At 39.6% G+C, this 17879-nt stretch overlaps 1 protein-coding gene across 2 annotated transcripts in view; it reads left to right on the top strand.

Moving 5' to 3' along the window:
• The window catches only part of LOC115591465 (1-phosphatidylinositol 4,5-bisphosphate phosphodiesterase gamma-1-like), a 37743-nt gene extending 21226 nt beyond the window's left edge, over positions 1-16517 (top strand). The window contains exons 5-32 of one of the 2 annotated variants that reach the window (XM_030433514.1): positions 414-498; positions 1428-1508; positions 2094-2128; positions 2504-2576; positions 2659-2754; positions 2848-2966; positions 3844-3929; positions 4183-4303; positions 4488-4656; positions 5583-5702; positions 5806-5913; positions 6045-6229; positions 6380-6580; positions 6699-6818; positions 6933-7116; positions 7554-7631; positions 7816-7919; positions 8007-8103; positions 8199-8265; positions 9535-9701; positions 9931-10027; positions 10119-10343; positions 11014-11159; positions 11256-11370; positions 11467-11628; positions 11811-11899; positions 13048-13232; positions 13983-16517. In XM_030433514.1, the coding sequence (XP_030289374.1) occupies positions 414-498; positions 1428-1508; positions 2094-2128; positions 2504-2576; positions 2659-2754; positions 2848-2966; positions 3844-3929; positions 4183-4303; positions 4488-4656; positions 5583-5702; positions 5806-5913; positions 6045-6229; positions 6380-6580; positions 6699-6818; positions 6933-7116; positions 7554-7631; positions 7816-7919; positions 8007-8103; positions 8199-8265; positions 9535-9701; positions 9931-10027; positions 10119-10343; positions 11014-11159; positions 11256-11370; positions 11467-11628; positions 11811-11899; positions 13048-13232; positions 13983-14043 (3376 nt within the window). In that variant the 3' untranslated portion in view covers positions 14044-16517. Of the gene's footprint in view, positions 1-413; positions 499-1427; positions 1509-2093; positions 2129-2503; positions 2577-2658; positions 2755-2847; positions 2967-3843; positions 3930-4182; positions 4304-4487; positions 4657-5582; positions 5703-5805; positions 5914-6044; positions 6230-6379; positions 6581-6698; positions 6819-6932; positions 7117-7553; positions 7632-7815; positions 7920-8006; positions 8104-8198; positions 8266-9534; positions 9702-9930; positions 10028-10118; positions 10344-10805; positions 10992-11013; positions 11160-11255; positions 11371-11466; positions 11629-11810; positions 11900-13047; positions 13233-13982 lie in introns of those variants that run through there. The other variant, XM_030433515.1, reaches the window with a different exon arrangement.
• The last annotated feature ends 1362 nt before the right edge of the window (positions 16518-17879 follow it).

The following is a 17879-nucleotide window of genomic DNA, read 5'->3' on the forward strand; positions in this document are numbered from 1 at the left end:
CATAACAACCATTCATTTTATTAATTTAAGACTTCGGCTGACAGTAGCCTACTTGCAATTTTTTATATTGGCCACAAATTCCTCTAAAAGAGCACAACCAATGCTGAATTGTTCCTCTAACAGCTGTTGTAGTATATTAAGTGAAAAGACAAGTACAAGACGTGTCACCTTGTCATCCCTCCTGAGCCTAAACAACGAAAACTTTACATGATTCCTCACACTCAGCCTAGGAATCTGGAGACTTTAGCTCGCCAAACCATACAGTGCCATCTCCTGGTGAAAACACATGAATTATCATCGGGTTTCTACAGGTGCCAAGTCAAATAGTTTTTCTTTGTTGGAATTATCCGGTCTACTTCAGTGCGTTCTCAGAGAAACTCCTTTAATGCATCTTTCCTCGTTGTTTTTTGCAGCATCACGGTGAAGGATGTGAAAGCTCTGCTGCCCCAGATCAACTACAGAGTCCCCAACATGCGCTTCCTCAAAGACAAGCTACAGGTCAGTCTTTAGTCTTTATTGGAGACGCTGCAGGTGAATATGGTAACATTTCTAACTAATTATTTTTTATAGTGCAAGTTTTCTGAAAACTGTATGTTTAAATATTGCAAATTCGGCTTTATCTAGCTGAAAATGCATTATTTTATATGATTTCCTGGGCCAGAAATCTGATCCAGATAAGTAACATGAATTAGATAAAAACAGGATCAAAATGCATGTTTCATTTTGTTGGCATATTGGAGTGAAAGGTTTTTACAGAGGGAAATTTAGATATCTCTTTTTATCACTCCATAAATACTGTCAAGAGCAAAAAAAATAAAAAAAAATAAAAATGATAATAATATTTTTTAGGAATAAATTATTCTATAAATCAGCTTATGAATGATACACAAATAGAACACTCTGTAGCAACCTTCAGAATATGGATAGGAATAAAACTGTAGAGTTTGGTGGATGAAAGTGCTTCTTAAGTGGAGATTTTTGGAGAGTGACGGAAAAATATTGAGAAAAAACAGCCTTGAAAGATACGTATTGCACGATTCACAACATTTTCAGACATTAATAATAGATATCACTATTAACTTCCAAAGTTGATTATTAACATTAAGAGGATTTAATTTTGTTTTACAATTTTTCTAATATGTATTGTTTAATTATGCAACTGAGGTCATCTAATTAAATGTGCACTTGTTTGCTTGGGCTAAGGTAGACACTTAACTATGTATTATGTGCAGTTTTCTTTCCTCTATTCTGCAAGAAGAGATGTTAGCAAATAACCCCAGATCTCAGAATTTACCAGTGCATGAAGAAAGAGTGGTTTCCCCTGTCTTATATTTCCACCCACCTCTGAACGTCCTCTCCTGGATGTTATAACTCGACCACAGCGCTGTGTCGTTTCTCACTAACTCACATCCTCCATGTTTACACAGGAGGTGGAGGCCAGGACCGATCTGTCATACCCCAACTTCGCACAGCTCTACAGGACACTGATGTTTGACGCTCAGAAGAGTGTGAGTGTTGATTTGGTTTTGCTCACAAACAAAATCTCGGAAGAAGTACTCAAATCCTTTATTTATAGAAAGAAGTCATATCACAATGGAAGAATCCTCCATTGCAAGCTATGCTTTCAGACTCTTAGAGGAACGAGCACTGATTTTGATGCTGTCCCAGTCAGAGTCCATATATTAAATCCTTAATTGCAAGTCATGTGCACTTTACATTTATGCTCTGCGTGTAAAGTATTTTTTGAATATATATGCATTTTTTTCACGTTCCAGGCAGCTATAGCTTTCTGTTTACTTCCATATGACATGAAAATCAAATAACAGGCGCTAATCCATGGAAGAGTAATGTGTTGTCTTGAGAAAAAAAATGGTTACCCTGTTTTTCCAAATTCCTAAGATTATCTAAAAAATGTAATGGTTAATGGTTAAAGAAAAATTTTACTTAATTTTCTGAATTAAAGGGGCTTCAGTTTTGCATTTGAGTACTTTTGCTCTCGCACCACACCACGCTCACTTTGTCTTTAACTGTTTATGCTTCACCTGGCTCCCTCCCATCTGTCCGTCACCTGGTTCCTCCCCTCCTGTCCCCAGGTTATTGAGCAGCTGGAGCTCTCCTTCCCTCTGCGGTGAGTCTCTCCACATGCACCTTTACCTCCACTCCTTTGTTTTCACGTCCCCCACTCCTGTTCCTCTACCTGTCCAGTTTAACTTATCAGTGTCCCAAGGATGGTTTTGGTTTTCAGGAAAGTGAGATTTCCAGGCGTTTTTGACATTTTAATGGTACTTAGTTTTTCCTGCCTCTATGGATGTTAAACCTTTTGCTTAACCTTATGGAGCACTAACCTGAAAAATGGCATTGTTAGAATTGGCGTGGTTAGATTTATAAAGAATAGTTGCCGGACAGATGCTATATGTATCATGTCTTCTGTCTCATTCAGTTGAACATTTCTTTAACTTTATTCCTCCTCTGTCTGACATCTTGAAAACCGTTGTGTTTGTAGGAATGTTGACAGACCGGAGCTTTGTCAGATCTCCCTCTATGACTTCCAGAAGTTTTTGCAGATGGACCAGAAGGTACAAATCCACTGCCCAGAACAACACTAAATTGTTCTCTTAAAACTGCTTTGTGCTCACTTGTTTATGGGGCTTGTCTCAGGACTCCTGGGCGTCAGATCTCAGTCGTGTCAGAGAGTTCCTGATGGGCTACATGAGAGGGGGACCGCAGCCTGAGCCCATGCTACAACTGGATGAGGTACCAAAAACACAAATGTGCACAAAAACTGAAAGAAACTGCAGAGACTTTTTCCAGCCTTACAGTCTGATCATGTTACATTTCTGTTTGTAGTTCCTGACATTCCTGTACTCGAAAGAGAACTCTGTATATGACCCGCGACTTTCAACTGTTGTTCCTGATGACATGAAAAGGCCACTGTCTCAGTATTGGATCTCCTCCTCACACAACACGTAAGTCTCAACGGTTGTGTCTCAGATGTTCCCATGTCTTAGACCACACAAAAGGCACACTAACCCTAAAGGAGCCCTGTGTTGTCTTGTTATTGATTTAAACACCACATTTTCATAAATCTGCTTTTTTCTCAGAAATATTTAGCTTTTCCATAAGTGAATAAAAACGCTGTTTTCAGAGAAAAATAAGGCCCTGGAAGACTGTTTGGGTGGCAGAAGGGTGACAGGGTCCGCCTCATACAAACAGTTAAAGTAAAATAGTGTGAAATTGCATTGTCCTTTACATTTAGTTTGTTTATTCATTCATGAATATGAAGACGGTTTTATTATTTAGTTAAAGCAGGAAAATCAATCAAAGGTTTTTCTCCTCTGATGTCTTCCCAAAAACTACATAGTGCACTTTTAAACTGGGCTGATGTTGTGCTTACAACAATTGTAATTCTGAGACAAATAGCTGACCAGACAATAAGTAAATTAGCTGAAAATCCACCACCAATTGTGACAAATTGTGATAAGCAATTAATGACTTTTCAATTTATGTATGTTTGGGGGCATTTTATTTCCTATTTTATACCATTTTGTCTTTTCGTAACATTTTATTGAATAAGTGATTAAAGGTGCTATTTGTATGGCATTGTATTTTTGAGTCTCACTCTCAAATTGTCAAAAACTGACAATTTGGGATTGTAGGACAAGTCAGCTGCCATCCCAAATAGTATCTTTAACATGGTAATAACTGGCCAACCACATTTAACAATAGTGAGAAGTCTCACATATATTGTTACCTTACTCTCAGTAAGACAGCAAATAGTTACATTTCCTCAGTAAGAATTCCTCCTCTGCTGTTGTGAACTCTTCCATGTTCTTGTTCTCTCAGCTACCTGACAGGTGACCAGTTCTCCAGTGAATCATCTCTAGAAGCCTACGCCCGCTGCCTGAGGATGGGCTGCCGCTGCATTGAATGTAAGAGCTTCCAGCATTTGACTTTAACTCTCAAGAGAAGTTAAATGGTTTATTCATGAAATCCACAGGGCCTGTTACTGTGAGGTTGATATTTAGCTGATTATGCAGATATCTTTGGCAATACACCCTTAAACTCTGGCCCTATAAGCAATAGCAGTGTTGCTTCGTGTTCAGATTTCTTTTGTAGTCTTCAGAGTAAATACATTTCAGGAGAGGTTTGTAACTAAATCTGTTATGTCTTTTTTTATGATAGTGGACTGCTGGGATGGACCTGACGACCTGCCAATCATCTACCATGGCCACACTTTAACCTCCAAGATCAAATTCCTGGATGTGCTGCACACCATTAAAGAACATGCCTTTGTCACATCTGAGTAAGTGGTTTAAGAAGGAATACACGGTTCGGTTTTAAAAGTCTAAAAGTCTGTCTTATCCCTCTCCATTGCTATTGCTGTTTTTTAGAAATGGAACAACTTGCAGACGGCAGTAAAAAATAAAAAAAATAAATGTAAAATTAAATGTCCAACCTCTTTACTTCCTGCCACTGTGTTTGTGCAGGTATCCTGTCATCTTGTCCATTGAGGACCACTGCAGTGTGGTCCAACAGAGGAATATGGCCACACACTTTAAAAAGGTATTTGGAGACCTTCTGCTCACCAAGCCGGTCGACAACAACGCTGAGGAGCTCCCCTCACCCCACCAGCTCCGCAGGAAGATCCTCATCAAGGTACAGAGACAAACACACACATATGTAGCATTGAGCCAGCATCACTGATAGGGAGGCCCACGCAAAAACTGCAGCCACAGAATTCTCTAAACAAAGGGAAGAGATTTTCTGCAGAGCTTAAAGAAGTTGGATTGCAGCTCATCTTCTGCATGTTGTGTGACATGTGGTTAAAGTTAGATTTAATGCTGAGGAACTAAGTACTGATTATGTCTTTCAGCCTGCTTGAGATAATTTGAGGTTGTTTTAATGTTCTGTTTTTCTTCTTTTGCTTAAAAACAATCATTATTATCTTAAATGAAAATAGTCTTTTTAAATTAAAGGAACACACCATAGATTTTACTTCTGGATCGCTTCAGAAAACAAAACAAAATCTTCTCTCTTTGGGCCTGCTGATATGTGCACATGTGGTTGTACTGTTAAAAGTAGTGTTTTGTTGCACCTGGAGGGGGGAATTAGCTGCAAATTTGAGAACCACTGAATGAGACCAAGAGTTAAACATTGAACGCACTTTGAAAAGGCGTACTTGCATTATTTTGGTATATTATCATGCTATCGGTGTCATAAAAGGGTCTTGTATGATAACACTACTGTTTATCAAAGGTAATTCTGGGACCATTGTCCTACAAAAGTAGTCATCACGGCTCAGTTTCAGGCCCTCCAATATATACCCACTTTTGTGGGCTAAACCCTTAAAAGTATCCAGGCACTAGATTACTATCCAGCTTTTATTTAATTTGGCTGTGAGGTGGCTTACAACCAACCACAACTCTTCTGAAGAAGCCAAGGTTGAATTACCGCATCCTTGAAAAAGACTGTGACATCAATTCAAAAATGGTGGACGAGGGGAAGTTAGTCTGAACTGGTGGAAAATTATTTGCATGTCACAAGTCACACACTGTGTCTCATGTTTTCCCACTGTGCTGCAGCACAAGAAACTGGTGGAGGGCACACTTTATGAAGAGGTGTCATCAGCCAGCTACTCTGAAAATGACATTAGCAACTCTCTGAAGAATGGCATCCTTTACCTCGAGGACCCCATTGACCACGTGCGTGTTTCCAATTGCCTGACTTTAGGTTTTCATTTATAATACACAGAGTCGGGGTTTTGCATGATGTTACTAATCTGCATTTCTAATGTATGATTTACAGACGTGGACTCCACACTACTTTGTCCTGACCAGTAATAAGATTTATTACTCAGAGGAGACATCTCACTACCAGACAGCTGATGAAGAGGAAGACGAGGAAGCAAAAGAGGTAGATGATGATGATGATGATGATGATGATGATGATGATGACGATGATGATGATTATGATGACAGTTGTGTTGGTGATGCTGCTCTTAATCAGGTAAAGATGATGCAGATTTCTGTCTGTTTCTTGTCCAGGAGTGTAACAACAACGATCAGCACTGTGCGGAGCGCTGGTTCCACGGGAAGCTGGGCGGAGGGCGTGATGGTCGACAAGTGGCCGAGAAGCTCCTGCAGGACTACTGTGAGGGCGGGGCCAAAGACGGCACCTTCCTCGTCCGGGAGAGTGAGACGTTTGTCGGAGACTACACCCTCTCGTTCTGGTCAGTAACAACACAGGACACCCTCTTCCTCTATTTTGTCTTTTTTCTTCCAGCAGACAAAAGAAAGGAGAGTTTAAATTATTTGTTGTCAGTTTACGCCAGATGAGCTGCAATCAATGTACTGACCCACTCCTGTTCCTCCGCTTTCAGGCGCTCAGGTCGAGTCCAGCACTGCAGGATCCATTCTCGTCAGGAGTCTGGCTCCACCCGCTTCTACCTGACTGACAACCTGGTGTTCGACAGCCTCTACCGCCTCATCTGCCACTACAGAGACACACCTCTGCGCTGCAATGAGTTCGAGATGAGGCTTGGCAGCCCCGTACCACAGCCCAACGCACACGAGAGCAGAGAGTGAGTGATTAATGTCTGCAAATATGTCACAGTCATCCTTCTCCTCTGGAGAACAGCAGAAAAGTACAAATAAAATAGGTGATATTAGTTTGTTACAAAACGATTGGCCATTTTCCAGGTGGTACCACTCCAGTCTGTCCCGTGTTCAGGCTGAACACATGCTGATGCGTGTCCCCAGAGACGGAGCTTTCTTGGTGCGAAAACGTAGTGAACACAACTCCTACGCCATCTCCTTCAGGTAGTCCAAACAATAACATGACAACAACATCAACCGTTAAATCTTTGAAACCAGAAAAAACAAAAAATCTTTCTTTTTGTGGTAATTGTTCCTTCACTGTCCCTCTGTCTGTAGAGCGGAGGGAAAGATCAAACACTGTCGTATCCAGCAGGAAGGTCGTCTCTTCATGTTGGGCAGCTCGGCTGAGTTTGAGAGCCTCGTCGACCTTGTGAGCTACTACGAGAAACATCCTCTGTACCGCAAGATGAGGCTCCGCTACCCCATCAACGAGGACACTCTGGACCGGATGGGCACCACTGTGAGTCACACACAGCTCATTTAAAACATGTTAGTCCGTTTTATAATCATGCAGTCCATAAAAAGAAAGAAAAATAATGAGAGTGTACAGCAGATTTTTCAAAGTCTAAGCAACATCCTTCACTTTGGTTGTTTTGGTTTGACCAGCAAATATCTATCACTTTTCTTGATCAATGGATTTTCTCACAATTTCACAAAAAAAATATGACTTTCTGATTTACATTATTGTTGCACAACAATGCAGTCTGTTACAGTCCACCTGCAACATTTATTTTGTGACATGAGTTGTTGTTTTGGCTCACAAAATATAATGGTTAAGTGGAAAGTGAGAGAATCACAACTGGAACTCCAAAACAAAGCATGCTTATAAACAGTAAGCAGTATTACAGCAGTTACTCTTGCAACTACAGATTTAAACATGAATTGTTTTTTTCTCAGGAGCTTGACTACGGGGCACTGTATGAGGTTCGCACTCCTCATTTCTATGTGGAGGCCAATAAGATGCCCACAGCACGAGTAAGTGACACTGTCTGTGCAATTGACCTCCAGTTTAATAAATGTATAAAAGCTAACAAAAGGAAGAAAAAATAATCACAATATGTGAAGGGTGGGAATAGAAAGCTATACTTTTGAGATATGGCTCCCCCCAGTGGTTGTATATAGAAATACACTGATGGGGCCTCTTGCTGCTGTGTTTCAGTGCACAGTCAAAGCTTTGTATGACTATCGAGCTCAGAGGGAAGACGAGCTCTGTTTCCCCAAACAGGCGCTCATTCTCAATGTGGATAAACAGGAGGGCGGCTGGTGAGTAAATGTCAGTGTGCATGTGCTTCCGTCACATGTTACTTCACATCTGGAGAAGACTGTCATGGGCTTGCGTCTCATCTTTAGGTGGCGAGGTGACTATGGGGGAAAGAAACAGCTGTGGTTTCCTGCAAACTACGTGGAGGAGGTTCCCAGCTCTCCTGTCAGAGAGCTGGATGAAGCAGTGAGTTCCGATTCCTACACAGAGATGAGTGTCCAATGGTTATCTCGCTTTTCCATTCATAAACAGTATTGTTTTTTGTGATTCCGTTGTCTCAGTCCACAGAGAACAGTCCTCTGGGAACATTCCTCAAGGGCTGCATTGATGTTCCCACCTGTCATGTAGGTGAGTCCCATAAACCAGCCTGTTCCTGAGACAAACTGATCACATATGTGCTTTTTATTAGGTCTGACTAGCCTATGGCTGCATTTTATTGCACATTAAGTAATGCAGTTTAACTCCAACATCCAACCAGACACTGCCTACGCATAAAAGCAAACAAGAGGTCTATATCAATATCTTGCATTACCAAGAGTGGTAACAATTCTGAAACCAAGACCGACGCATTGATACAAATGTCCACAGTCTCAAGTTGCAGTCCTGTCTTGGGCTCTCAAGAGAGGCCTTCTTGATATTACCAATTGTAGTTGAACTTATACAAAATAATGTAAAAAAATAATAATAATGACAAAAGGTCTGAACTGAACTACTGATCTGAATCGTAACACCCCTAATTCCAAGAAAACTCTATAATTTCTTAAATTATTCATGCTGTTTTTTGCGTAATGTTTTTGGTTACATCAAATTGGTTAAAAGCCCTTTCACATTTAGCTTGTTTCTGCAATTATCCATTTAATGAATCCATTCTTAAACCAACCACATCCTGAACACATGAACATAAAGATGCTGATTTCTCTGACTTAGAACTTTAATATCACTCCATGGATTTTATTGCAGTTAAAAAAAATCACATTGGGTCTCAGTGATCTTTTTAAAATCTGTTAAGTAAACACAGTACTTCACAGTAGACACAGCGAATTTAATATTAAAGCTGGTATTTTCCCTAATGCTGTTAAAGTTCACACTTCCACAAAAGTTTACTACTTACAGCAGACTATTGCTGTTATTTATTATGCTGAGAATGTTTTCTTGTTACAACAATTAAGTATCCTGTTATTAACTGAAATATTTTTTGTAAAATACATTTTATATCGTAAGTTCTTGTTACGATTTGAAGCATTTCATGATTTAAGGTAAATAGCATATTGTATGAGATATGATGTAAGAAAAGTTATTTGTTATAACTTTTTGTTCTCTGAGTTTTGTTCTCTGTAATAAAGTGAAAATAACTTGTTTCAACTTGAAAATGTCTTGTTTAACAAACCTTTGACATTATAATGTGATACTGATCTATTTTTCTTATCTAGTGTGGCAGCATTATGCTTCTGTAGATCAATTCCCTTTTCATTTCCTCAAGTAGATCAACAGAGATTTGTAAATTTGACACTATTTGTCCCTAAAAGGATAAAATCTCAATTTTCTCAAATTGTGAAACTCTCACAAAAACTCTCCTTCTACCGCTTCACCTCTTCCTCCCTCCATCTGTCTGTGCAGTGGTGCACAAGGATGGGAAGAATTTACGGCCATACGTCTTCACAATCCACTCCCAGCACCTGTCATCTCACCCGGTTCAGACTCTGGACGTGGCAGCCGACTCTCTGGAGGACTTGACCAGCTGGGTCAGCAAGATCAGAGAGGCTACGCAGAATGCCGATGCTCGGGTCAGTAAAACATCAAATGTCTTGTATATCAAAACTGATGCAAACTAAATCTGGGAATACGTTTCCTGATGGCGACACTACAGCAGCCATCTGGATTTTTCAACTACCATCTGTTATAAAATTTTGAAGTTGAATTCTAACAAATAGTTTTTGTTCAAAATTAGAAGGACTTTTTTCTGTTTGTCACTTCTGACCCAACAGTAGGGTTGTCTTATCTCTCTGGTAACAGATGCAGGAGGAGAAGCAAATGGAGAGGAGGAAGAAGATTGCCGTGGAGCTGTCTGAGCTGGTGGTCTACTGCAGACCTGTCCCCTTCAACGAGGACAGTATGGATCACACTGCTCTCTCTTCTTCTCTTGTCCTAAGTCCCAGTTTGTGTGCATTTATTAAAATCGTGTGTTTTGCTGCTGCTTCCAGAGATAGGGACGGAGAGGGCGTGTTACCGGGACATGTCTTCCTTCCCAGAAACAAAGGCAGAGAAGTTTGCAACTCGTGGCAGGGGGAAACGCTTCCTGCAGTACAACCGCCTTCAGCTTTCCAGAGTTTATCCCCGCGGACAGAGGCTGGACTCATCCAACTACGACCCACTTCCCATGTGGCTCTGCGGCTCCCAGCTGGTCGCACTCAATTTCCAGACCCCAGGTCAGTGTGCACTTGTGCACATAAAGGCTTTTACCCGCACAGACGTTTAGCAGATTTACCAGGTACATTATTTTCCTTTGTCTCAGACACAAATACATACAACTGAAAAAGAAGGGAAAAGTCATCTATAATAGATACACAAACTGATGACTAGTGTTTCTTCGTAACCAAGGTTAAAATGTAAATTGGCCCCATTTAAATTATATCAGCCTCTTTGTGCACGTCCTAATACTAGATTTAAAATAAGCAGTGTTACAATTGCAGCATAAATCATTAAGTTGCTGAATACAAGTTCAGTTGCAGTAACTTACTCATAAAGCTGGCAACATTTTCTTCTTCTCTTGAAACTCAGTGACTCAGAAACTATAGAGATGTGTTACTTAAGTGATGCTGTTAAGATACTGATAAATGTCTGTCTTCTGATGAACATGTTAACCCTAAACGTTTCATTTTGCCCCTTAGTTAAAAACTGCAATAAAGTGGCCACCAGGGGGAGACATACTGTAACCGATATGCAGGGCTCCAGACTTACTTTCTACACTGGTGCTGTTTTTATTGAGGTGCATCAGCAAGTTATTTAGATATACTTAGGATATTTCAGGGAAGTTTTTAAACACTAAATATTTTGAATTTCGTAGTTAAACACTAAAGTGCTTGTATGTGCGTGTAGATAAACCCATGCAGCTGAACCAGGCACTGTTCATGCTCGGAGGTGGCAGCGGCTACGTTCCCCAGCCTGATATCATGAGGGACGACGCCTTTGACCCATTCGACAAGGACACCTTGCATGTGGAGCCAATCACCATCCAGCTACAGGTTAGCTCAGGGTGACCGCATAAAGAACTAAAAAGGCACTTCTGAGTTGAGCCATTTTAAGTGTTGGGTCACATTCTTTCACTCGTCCTCTGTCAGGTGCTCGGAGCCCGTCATCTGCCCAAAAATGGCCGTAGCATCGTCTGTCCGTTTGTGGAGGTAGAGATCTGTGGGGCTGATTATGACAGCTGCAAATGCAAGACAGATGTTGTAGGTAGGACAGCTGCTGCCGCTGATTTACATACACGTCATTATTTTTTTCCTGAGGGTTGAGCACTCACTAACTGTCTCTTCTTCTTGGCCCTCATAGCTGATAATGGACTGAATCCAGTGTGGGTGCAGAAGCAGTTTGTGTTTGACATCCACAACCCCACATTCTCCTTTCTGCGCTTCACTGTCTACGAGGAGGACATGTTTAGTGATCCGAACTTCCTGGCACAGGCGACCTACCCTGTGCGTCTGCTGCGAACAGGTGAATGTGGAATAACAAATGCTGAATGTGGACAATTCTGCCAGAACAGCTGTTTTACATTTAATGCAAATATCATGGTATTTAAAAATGCTAAAGGTAAAGCTGAGAATAGTATACTCTTGTCAATGTTTTGACTTGTGACTGTTCATGTGATGATTGATTTATGTCTTGTGTGTTGTCAGGGTACAGGAGCGTCCCTCTGAAAAACAGCTACAGTGAAGAGCTGGAGTTGGCTTCCCTTCTGGTTCATATAGAGATTGTCAATGCCAAGGTCCACGCCTCACTGTTTTTCTTTGTCTCGCTTACATGTTGGTGTAGGGATGGCTTATTCATGTAGGCTAACCCAGAAGTTAGCATTGCCCTGGTTCCCTTGAAAAAAAATCCTATGAGATTTTTTAACCTGAATTTGAAATATTGCTAAAAATAATCTCTATGGCAGACGCGCTTTTTTTTTTATATACGCACAGGTGTTGTTCAGCAGGAAGATTTTCACAGATTAACACCACTTTTGAGATGTTCAAAGCATTAAGCATTACATCTCTAGCATTAACAAGCTAATGTTAGTCTATGAACAGACTACATTGGAGTCACATGACTTAAACATTACCATTAAGCGTCTTGTTATACAGGTTCTCTATGAACTGATGTGTGTAGAAGTTAAAGTAGTTTGTAACTAAAGTGGGCCTGGAAAGAAAGACTAGTGGGTAGATGAGTCTCTGTCTTCGCTGTGATGACCTTTTATGTTCCCGACAACCTCTGTAGTCTCATTTACACACTTTTGTCATTTTTAAGAGACATTAATGATGTCATCAATGTCATAGAATAACACGTGTAACTGTTAACAACAGACCTTATTTCAGGCATTTAACCAAACAAACAATTTAAAAAACGTACAGACTTTGAGATGAGGGAACCAGTTGTGCAAAAATTCTAACTGACTTTCCGGGATTTTGGACAACAAATGACACCACTATTGCGAGATAGTAGCAGAGTTGGTCACTGCGATACCATTTTCCACCACATGGTGGATGCACTGCTGCAGTGCACTTCAGTATTAATTGTCATATTAACATTATTACTTTATTATTATGTTAATTTTAAGGTCTAATTGTATGCGAAGCACTCACAACATGTATGTACGCTATACAGCTAAAATGGTATGGCAGCGTTTGGCAACTTCCTCAAAGCTCTACAATGTGATTTGATTTTCAGCTGGTGGTAATACGTAAAGTATGGTACTGTGGGAACATTTGAGGAAGGTTTATTGGTATCAAGAAATGAAATACCTCCCAACCCTACTTTATTAAATGATAATATTAAATCGTCAGCCAGCCTATTGTTGCTTTATACCTCTCAAATGCACCTCCATTCACAACCTGTAATTTACTTGCTGTTCTGGATTACTTTTTGTGGCTACAGGAGGAAGATGATGAGAACCTGTATATGTCCATCCAGCGGCTGCGGGATCGAACCAGCGAGCTGTCAAACCAGGTTTCTCTCCTGGAGAGGTCAGGTTCAGGGGATCTCAGCTACCAGCAGAGTCTGGAGGAGCTCAGAGCGGCTCAGGACCAGCTGAGTGAGCTGGTGGAGGCTCGAAACCGCAGGTGACTGACTGAAAAGAAGCTTGGTCTAACTGACTTGTGTAGACTCCCATTTAAATTCCATGTATTTTTAATTAATCATTAGTGTTGAAATCATTAGTCGACTGATAAGTCAATCCATAGGTCAACTAATTAATAATATTGATAAAACATTTTCTGGTTTCAGCTTATCAATTATGAGGATTTGCAGTCTTATATCTGTGTATCTGTCAGATTTGAATTGTTAACTGGACAAAATGAGCTGTCAGATTCACATGGGGCTCAGGCAACCACTATTGAAATGTGTATACAAATATTTTCAGACCCTTGAATAATTAAAATACTTGATATTCTTAGAATTGTATTCTTGTGTCAAAACATACTCAATTAACTGTAAATCAATTATTAAAATAGTGAAGATTAATATGACATCAACTGCCTGCTTGATTAATGAACTTATTCTTTCAGCTCAAATTAAAATTATTTTTTTATATGTAGTATAATAATTTACTATTTTGAGTAGTAAGTTTTCATTATTTATTGCATACGTATTACTGCTGCTTACTTAACATTTAGCATCTCCAAGTAGACTAGAGAATTTTGAAAACTGTTCACATTTATTTAATCTAAAGTGATCAGTATCTCACCTGTTGCAGCTTTAACTTTAAACTTGAATTCAACACCTGTAATTCTAATATGAGATTTCTTATATCTGTCTGAAGACAAACAAAACAAAATAATGAGAGAATGATACGTTTTTTTCTGCTTTACTAGGCTGATGGAGAAGAAGAGAAGGGAGAAGCTGAGGCAGCAGGTGGCAGCAAAGCGCAGCTAATCCTCCCGTCCACCAGAGAAACGCTAAAGTCCAACACAAATCGTGCCTGACACTGCTGCCACCAGTACTGTGCAGTGACAGCCTGCGAGGAAAACAGGCTCTATAGCTGTGACATGCAATCCATTTCTAACTGGAAACAAAACCATGCTCCTTCACAATAAAATGGTAGATTATATTTCCCGCTGTTGTACTAACAGCAGAGGGACAAGGCTCGAACAGAAGCATCTCATGGACTAAAAAGAAAAACCTCACAAAACTAAGCTATACAAACAATCATGGACTGAAGGCTGAAACACACTAAGAGAGAATTGGGGATGGGTTTTTTCTGATGTTTTCATGGAAACTAAACTTACAGGAGAGACGCAGGGTCAAAGGAGGGGTGTCTGGATTTCACTATCATGATTAGAGCTGAAACAATTGATTGGTTCACAAATATAAAATGTGCAATTAAGTTGCAACAAATTGTGGATTAGTTGTCAACCATGAAAATAATCACCAATTTTTTGGATAATCGGTTCAGATAATCAGTTGCAGTAATTAGTTTTTGAGAAAATCATTCCAGCATCTAATATGTGAGCATTTTCTAGTTTCAACATTCTGATCGACAATTTGCCATTTTAAAGACGAAATGAATCGAGAAAATATAAAAGAGATTAATCAACAATGAAAGTAACAATTAGTTGCAGCAAAATACCAAGCACTTGCTGCTTCTCTTTGTGTGTTGTGATCATAAATTGCTAATTAAAAAGTGTTGCTGCCTTGGGCTTTGGATAATAATTACAGGTATGTCTGAGTGTTTACGTACATCTTATTGATCAAATACTTATCAATTAGTCAATAATTAAATTAAATGATCATTAGTTGCAGTTATAATCATGATGAGCACGTCTGGTAGAGTTTTAAGACCCGTAATTTAGTGTATATCGGTCAATTATCATATACACGCTGCTGGCCAACTGCCAAAACAACAAAAAGTCCAAATTAAATCAAATTTGAAGTTTATATTTTAAGCACATTTTTCCAACAAAAGATTCATTCTGTCCAATTTTAATTATGTCTGTTTAGAAAAGAAAACACACATGCAAAGACGTCAGCCTGGCTGCTTCTGACACCTTTTTGGTGTAGATGGTTTTATAACCTGCCACAATATTGACATTAAAAACAATTTGGAAATTAAGCTTAAAGGTCATGAAGTTCACTCTTACTGTGTTTTGGTCTTTAGTAAGAAAAACAGGAAAAAAGGGAGAAGAAAACTCAGGTTACACAGAATGGATGGAATACCAGAGAAAGGGGAGCAGTGGGCACGCGTAGCAAAAAGTAAATATCATGTATGTGCCTTTGATGTTGAGTTTTGTGGAATATAATTACTCTTGTGTTTAACAAAGTAAAAGAAAGCTGACTGCTTTCTCTGTAACTGGAAATAGTATGGGAAACTACTATCCAACTGGAGGAGGAATTCACTCACTTGGCTGGAACCACTATGTAGACCAAGTCTTTTGTGGGTGATCACATGAACTCTGCCCCCAGGTGGTGGGGGTCCTGTCACTGACGATCCTTTTCTACCTGGGAGGGGACAAACCTGACGAACAAATCCTCACCGATCCACACAGCGAAGGTCTTTTAATACTTATTCAAAGGGCTCTGAATATATCTATACTACCTTCAAAGAGGCACGAGAACAGTGAGCAGAGGGGGAGGAAAGAGGATGAACATGTTCCTCACAGTGCCATGTCACCTGCACAGGGGCTCAGGTGTGTTTGTCACAGTCAGACACACACACACACACATACACACACACACACACACACACACACACACACACACACACACACACACACACACACACACACACACACACACACACAACAACTAAGGGCTATCACAGAAAACTAGCAAAGCCTGACGGTTCAGATTTCATGCTTCACATCTGAACCACAAGATCAGGATCAGTTACCATCCTCTGGCTCTAATCAACAGATGTGGCTCGACTGGTCCTGGATCTGCCGAAAACAACTTCGATTCAACCCACTGCATGGCTTCATATTTAATAATGCCCTCCCGCCTCCTGTAGCTACTTCACCTTCCCATTATCCTCCTGTCTCATTTTGGTTTTGTATATAACTTCTTTTATTTATCAGACAGGTGTAGATCCTGTTTTCACAGATGAAATAACATACTGGAAGAATGATAATGGACTTCAGATCGAAGATACTGTAACTTTATTTAGAAATATTGTGTACCTGGAGCTCCCTTTAAATGTCCCTGTAGACACAAACCTCTCTATTTCTCCCTATGCTGCAGTTGCACTAGGTAGGGACTTCTATGCAAAGGTCCTCTTATTGGCCAATAGACATTGTGTTGTAGGCAATCTGATTTGAGTTTTTTTCTCTCCATATCTGTACCAACTATCCATTATTATTACTCTGTATTAAAAATCCTGTGCAAGTTTCCATTTAATAAAGCTCTTTCATGTACTCCTGTCTGCACGGTCATTTCAAAACATCTATTTAACACAGGTCTTCTTCATTAGACAAAAGAAGAGCAATTTTTCAGATTTTATGTATAAAAGGGCTTTAAAGTGAGGTTATTTCAGCCTGTGTTCCAATGATTGTGAACGATACGTAAACATATTTTTTTTTCAAATCTCCTCCCAACAAGATATAATTGACAGCATTATTGCTTTAAAATGTCTTCACAATTTGACCTTTGTTTTATATTGTGTCATGTTGTACACTTAAAATATCCCAAATGTTGTCAAACTAGGGTTGTTGCTTAACCGGTATTTACAAAGACTGATATTTATATATATGCAGCTGGCAGCTCTCTCTCTCTCTCTCTCTCTCTCTCTGTCTCTCTCTCTCTCTCTCTCTCTCTATCTATATATATATATATATATGTATATATATATATATATGTATATATATATATATATATATATATATATATATATACATATATATATATATATACATATATATATATATATATATATATATATATATATATATATATATATATATGTATATATATATATATGTGTATATGTATATGTACATGTATATGTATATGAACTGAGAAAGGAACGAATCAGTTCATGAAGTGATTCCGTTCAGTTCATTCACTCAAAAGATTCGTTCATTTGAACGACACGTTCGCGACCGACACAACACTATTGTCCACTCGCCGTCCCCGTGGCTGCAGTTCAGCCACTTTATCAGCCAACTTGACTACAGTTGTCCATCTCCCTCTTCTTCCGTCTCATCATTAGGGATGTATATTGATAAGGATTTAGCGATTCCGATGCTTTATCGATTCCTGCTAATCGATCCGGTTTTTTATCGATTCTCTTATCGATTCCCAAATAGGCTGACAAACAAGTAGTACATGAGTACAGAAAAGAATGCAACCTGGTTTATCTGAATAAATAATTAAAGAAATAAACAATTATTAAAATGAGTAAAATGAGTCCACAAGTCAAGTGACTATTGGCTAAGGATAAATTCCATAGAGGAACAACAGGAACAACAAATAACTGACGTTATCTGCAGACTGACTACCAGAGCCAGCAGCAACCTGACTCTGACTGCCTCTGCTATCATCTACATTACATGGATGGAAAATACAAAATGCACAAGTGAAAGCTATTAGTTGTATTACCGCCTTTGGCGCACAGATCCCTCTTACGGGTATTACAGGTGATGATCCTCGAGGTGTTGTCCTTCTTTGTGAAATGCCGGGACGACATTTCTCCACAGTGCATCGCACGTAGCAGCTCAGCTCACCTCTGCTCTGCAGCAGCTTGTGTGTGTGATGTTATCGCAAATTTGCAAGTGGGG

The sequence above is a fragment of the Sparus aurata genome, chromosome 11 (assembly GCF_900880675.1).
Source record: "Sparus aurata chromosome 11, fSpaAur1.1, whole genome shotgun sequence".
NCBI lineage: Eukaryota > Metazoa > Chordata > Actinopteri > Spariformes > Sparidae > Sparus > Sparus aurata.